The sequence below is a fragment of the Mastigoproctus giganteus genome, chromosome 4 (assembly GCF_048544385.1).
Source record: "Mastigoproctus giganteus isolate SK-2022 chromosome 4, ASM4854438v1, whole genome shotgun sequence".
NCBI lineage: Eukaryota > Metazoa > Arthropoda > Arachnida > Uropygi > Thelyphonidae > Mastigoproctus > Mastigoproctus giganteus.
This window is the reverse complement of record NC_143578.1, coordinates 186,759,173-186,765,493: the sequence shown is the minus strand read 5'-3', so window position 1 is coordinate 186,765,493 and position 6,321 is coordinate 186,759,173. Positions and strand designations below refer to the sequence as shown.

Sequence of the window (6,321 nt, the reverse complement as noted above, 5' to 3'; positions counted from 1 at the left end):
ATACAGGCAGCTCCCGCTTTACGAGTCCACCCCCATCAACAAATTTGAAAATTTGAATAATAATTGCAAAAAATGAATAGTGTACCCTCACTTTACGATATTAATCCGTTCCAGAGACACCATCCTATCGTGAAAATATCGTAATGCGAACCCAATAACATTGTTTTTTGGACGTTCCATGACCTCGGAAGTTGAAATTTTCGCTATATAAATCTCTGAAAAGTCGTTTTTAAAGTGTAAATTGTATTAGTTACCAATTCAAATCACTACACTTTTATCGTTATCATATGTTCTGTTATAAGAACCAATTTTGACACATTTGTGATATTTTTCTAAAGCCCATTTTTGGAGGTCACGATCATAAAACAATAAAAACAAGTTGCACTTTCAGGTTTATTGATCTTTTCTGTTAGTGCAAGCAATTATAAATAGGATGTAAACTGGATCTTATTGCATTTGCAAAAATACCGATAGCTGGAATTGTGGTTTTCTACATTACAGCGAAATGAGTTCCATTTCACTGAAATCTTCAATCGCAAAAAAAAAAAATAATAAAATAAAATAAAATTGATAAATAATAAATTTTCAGAATCATCTCTTCATTCCTTTTTTTTTTTTTTAGGTTGTGTAAACTTGTTACTCTATGCATATTGTGTTAGTTGCATGTGCGTTTCTTTAAAAAATGCTTATGCATGTTATTGAAATTTATAAAGAAAAGAGAGGATTATCTTGGAAACAAATGCCTCTTGAAGCAGTTCTGAAGACGACTCCTTGTGCAACAAACCAAGTACCGAGCCAATAATGAGTGTGCATTTAGTCGATGATGATGAAGAATAAACGTTCTTTGACATTTGTAATTCATAAATAATTTCTTTATTATTATAATTTGCTTGATTTTACAGGCTATGTTTTCATTTCTTTGGGTAAATCAATCATTGTTTAAACAAACTAATTAGCTAACTAAATTAATTGAGAACGTAACCCCTATTTTAACATTATGTATATGGGAAATAAATTCCCGCTTTACGAGTGCATGCTGGGAACGAATTAACTCGTAAAGTTGGGAACTAGCAGTAGTATTAACAAATTTTTTTTTTTTTTTTTTTGTCAACATTTCACTGCAGTACAATATTCCTATCCGAGTGTCGTTTCTCTTTTGTCTCATACTACGTGTCTTATGCAAGATATTTGAAATTAAGCATTGGTAACCATGGCTTAAATTTAAAAATTGGGGTAGATTACCAGCAGATAAAAATAATCAAAACTTAAGTTGCGATACATTTTAATGTGTGCATTACTATTTATCAGACACACACACACAAAGCTTAAGACACTTATCACTGTTAGTTACCAGAAAACTCAATCTGTTTAGGTGTTCATGCTGTGAGGCTTGTTGGTGATAATTAAAAAAATTAATCATAATTAGTAATGTAAATAAACTAACCATTATTGGAATCACTTCTACTGTTCATATTTGGACAATCTCTTGCCATGTGTCCATCTTGTCCACATTTATAGCAGCCATTCCTCTTATCACCTCCAGGCTTGGTACAGTCACGAGAAAGATGACCTTCCTCTCCGCATTTGAAACACCCTTTAAAGAAGTAAAATCAAACCAAATGAACTATTTCTTTAATTTTTTTTTTGCCAAACTATTAAGTTCAAATCAAATTAACTTACAAAAAAAAAAAAAAAAATGCTTACCTAATGGACAATTGTTTTGTCAACTTTCCCCATTTTTTTTATTACTTTATAATTTTGTAAAATACTGTCATAACAATTAAAGCTTCTATATCTTTTAAATTTTATTCTTCTTTCCATGTGCATAACTGAATGATATAAACTAAGAGTAATAGAATGTAATTGCTAGTAGTTAACACAAAGCTCACAAAGGAAAAAAATTCAATTAGTAGATTGAATAATTCAATTCAATTATTCAATCAGTTCAAAAATTCAATTAAAATTGTGAACAAAACAGATTTTTAAATTAGTTATATTTGAAGCACATATAGTACACAAATGCCAAACTGAGTTTTTTATTATTATTAATTTATTATTTATAAAGTGACAGTAATTTAGCGATTGCAAAAGTATCAAGGTGAAGTGGAGCATTGCTTGCATAGTATCCAGACGGAGGATTAACTGTGCTGCCAGGGAAGAATTTTTTTTTAAATGGGGGGGGGGGGGTATGTAAGAAAACTATCTGATAGTTACCTTGTAACGATGGGTATGCACAGGATGACCGAGTTTTTGAAATGCAGTGAAACTTCACTTTGACATTAAATTGATCTAGGGCTAATTTAATATCTGGCTGTCTTTGTGATACCTTTCACAGCAATTCCTTTTAAGTAGCGTTTCCAAAACGGGGTCCATAGAAGCTTTGAGGGGGTCCACAAGAAAAAAAATTGTATTTCGGGGGTCCATAATATGAGCTAAGGGGTTCATGATAAAATATTATAAATAAAATAATTTGTTAAATAAAAATAAATAAAAATAATAATAATAAAATAAACTAATGTCATAGAAAAGTCCAGAAATTTGCAGTTAGAAGATGCTCGTATTTTCTGGAACCTTCTTTAGTTGACGCAAAAAAAAAAAAAATTTCTTTCCATAGAAAATTCTCGAAGAAGAAAACATTAGAAAACATTATTTAAGCACCGACTAATCTAGAAAGAGTCAGTCATTTCATTCTATAGTGAGTAATCGGTATCGTCGTGGTGAAATCTATTGTTTTGTGTTATTGAACGTTATTGTTCTAGTGAACTATATTTCCATTAGTACCTACAAGCATTTCAAACATTAAATATTTGAGGTTAATAATATTGTTGTTTTCAGATTACACATGGCTCATGCAAATAAGAAAACAAGACAATATTTGACTGAATATCTGTCGTATGGTTTTATTGAATCACAAAACCAATGTATCTTATATTGGACTGTGCTGTCTAATGATAGCATGAAGCAAAGTACGCTTCGTCACCGTTTGGAGATAAGGCACAGCGAAAAGAAAAATAAATCAGTGGAGTATTTCCGAAAACTACGAGACAATTTTCAAGGAAGAAACAAATTGTATCAGATTTTCAGTAAACAAGCAAGCAATAAAGATAGCAGTTTATTAGCATCATACGAAATCAGCAAAATCTGGAAAGCCACATAGCATTGGTGAAACTATCATCTTGCCTTCGATATCAGTTGTAATTTCAACAATGTTAAACAAAAATGCACATGAAATTACCGATAACCTTCCTTTGAGCAATAACACAATATCCAGACGCATTGATAAAATGTCCGAAGATGTAGAAAATCAACTTATTGCTCAATTATGAGTGAAACTGTCTGCAATGCAACTCGATGAATCAAACTGATGGACAATGAAGAACTTTTATTGGCATATGTAAAATGTATGGATGATAATCAACTCAGAGAGGAAATGCTTTTTGCAAGATTCCTCAAAACAGATACTAAAGGTGAAACAATATTTAAGGAAGTCCAGTCTTATAGAAAAAAATATTCCATTCGAAAATTTAATGGCTTGTGCTACTGATGCCGCTCCTTCCACGGTCGGTAGGTACAGAGGGTTTATCACTCATTTAAAAAATGCATTGCCAAAAGTATTTTGCATACATTGCGTGATTCACTGCCAACATATGGTGGCGAAGAGATTGAGTGGACGTCTTCATGAAGCCTTAACTCTTGTAATAAAAGCTGTCAACCTCATTAAGGCTAATGCTATTCAAGATAATCTCTTTCGCAAATTGTGTGATGAAAATGAAGAATTTGACCGTCTTGTACTGCATACAGAGGTGCGATGGTTGTCTAAAGGCAATTGTCTTCGTCATCCTTTGGGACAGTATTATATAATTTCTAAACAAAAAGGAGATTGGAAAACAGTTGGTTGCCACGAAAACAGACATATTTTACCTCTCAGATGTGTTTGAAAAACTGAATTCTCTTAATAAGCTGCAGCAAGGACATAATTGTGATTTAATATCTAGCAAAGAAGCCATTAATGCATTCCTAGGAAAACTCAAATTGTACAGTCTTAATATCTCACGCCGTGCGTTTGACCAGTTTCCGAACCTTGCTTCAGTTAGCAGTGATTTAAAAGATGATGATTGTGTTGTGTACGTTGATTATTTAAAAAAATTTTATGAAGACATGCAAGTTCGGTTCATGGACCTACTAGAACTGAACATCCCAGATTGGGTGCTGTTTCCATTTGAAGTAAATGTTGCTGATGTTGAAACTGATTTACAAGAGGAACTTGTTGAATTGCAGTCTGATGAGACAGTCTGAAGTCTATTCAAAAAAGGAAAGCATGACGTATGGAAGAATAGTGACATTGCACGTAAATATCCGCTTTTATGGGAGAAAGCTAAAATGTATGTCACTGTTTTCCCATCATCTTATCTTGTGGAATCTGGCTTTAGTCGTGTAACACAGCTGTTAACAAAAAATCATAATCGACTTGATATAGTAAAAAGTGGTGATCTTCGTCTGACTCTCCCAAAATTGGAGCCAGATATTAAAATGCTAATATCAAAACATCAGCCACAAGGATCTCATTAGTAGGGCCTATTTAATGGGATCCTATTTAATAGCCTTAGGAATAAATTTATATATATTGTTTGAAATATTTTTTTTTACTAATTCTGTCATTACAAATAAAAACGTTTGTTTTATCAATTAAATTTTTCAAAATTTGTATTTTACATTTTTTATATTATATTGGAATTGTTTAATTATTAGCTTTTACTAACCTACAAATAAATATTTCATTTAGGAATATTACATATGCGTATATGGGGGTCTACATACATAAAGTTAGGACACAGGGGGTACACAATCAAAAAAAGGTTGGGAACCCTTGCTTTTAAGGATCCTTACATGAAGTGGCCTTGTAGTGCCACTCAAGTTGGTCTCAAATGGCACCAATACCAATTAGGAATAGTGACACCTTTAACAGTGGTTACTACAAGTTACGAACATATGATTGTTGAAACTGGGAGAGAACCAAAAAAAAAGCGACTGAAACCATAAATACCAAGGATTTGCAATATCCTTATTACTGATTGAATGTACATTACATTATCATTAATATCATTAATTCAGTCATATTCAGTATAAAATCTCACTTTTTCTGATTTAAACATTACTACAGATCAGATGGTCCACTGGCAAAACTACAATAAAAATAAGCAATTCTCATTGATTGAAAGTTCAAAGGACCACAATACATCCATTTTAATTTAAACTACAGATTTAAAACTTAAAGTATCTGTACAATTTCAGGTGTTCTCTGGGAGACCTATTGCTGCTAGGCTGCTATGTAGTCTTTGGTACCATACCGGTTGCTGACATGATGTGGATAGTTGATACTTCTTGCATATGCCACATCTCCTTGATCTCATGTCTTAGGTTCGTGTACTTCCTAATTTTTTCCTCATGGGTTTTCTGGACATTGCTAGTGTTCGGTACCACTATATCAATCAGGTAGGTAGCCTTTTTCATCTTGTCCACAAGGGTTATGTCCGGGATGGTCTTATCCGCTTTTATTACATGGTCCCAGTACAGTTTGTGGGTTCGGGTCTCCAGTACTGCCTGGTGTTTGTACTTGTATTTCGTACTTGTAGTAACTGATATTTCCTCGCTAGCTTCTGATGTATTATCCTGGCTACCTAGTCATGTCTATGAGTGTATTCAGTCTGGGTGATCACCTTGCAACACCCCGCGTGATGTGTTGGAGCGTTTTTGAGGCCAGGTGGCATCGTCGACATGTATCATCTGACATTCCGGGCCCCTTTGCGATGTATTTTCAATAGTTTCTGGTGTTGATTACCTGTTCTTGGATGGCCAGCATGAATCCTTCAGTCTCGGGGAAGAGCGTCCCACTTGTGAGCCATGCACTGGAAGCAATGTTATCAGTGTAATCTCGATGGAGGTCATTCAGTGTCTTCTTTGTCCATCTTTCTATCTTCATTACTTGTACCGTTTGTGCAGGAGGGGTTTCCTCGCTTAGGTTGAGTGGGGTATACCACTTATCTATCTTCCTTATGGCCTGGTGGAGTAGTGCTTTGTTGTTCTTGAAGTAATCCTTCAGATTAACTATCACCGTTTTCTGTTGTTCTGTCAGGTCTATCAGGTCCCCTTCCTCCCTCTTTCCAGGGTATTGTTATTCTCTCCACTGATGACTTTGGGTGGTGTTGGCGACTCTTGGTTATCATTGTCCTTGTCTTTCGCATGATATCTTCTAGCTTGGTGTTAGTCCAATCTATGACCCCAAATGTGTATGTTATTACTGGAGCTGCATAAGTGTTTATG

At 34.1% G+C, this 6,321-nt stretch overlaps 1 protein-coding gene across 1 annotated transcript in view; it reads right to left on the bottom strand.

Moving 5' to 3' along the window:
- vas (ATP-dependent RNA helicase vasa) overlaps window positions 1-6,321 on the bottom strand; it is a 200,891-nt gene that overhangs the window by 85,902 nt on the left and 108,668 nt on the right. The window contains exon 8 of the mRNA XM_090371104.1: window positions 1,445-1,594. Coding sequence (XP_090227230.1) covers window positions 1,445-1,594 — 150 coding nt within the window. The remainder of the gene's footprint in view (window positions 1-1,444; window positions 1,595-6,321) is intronic.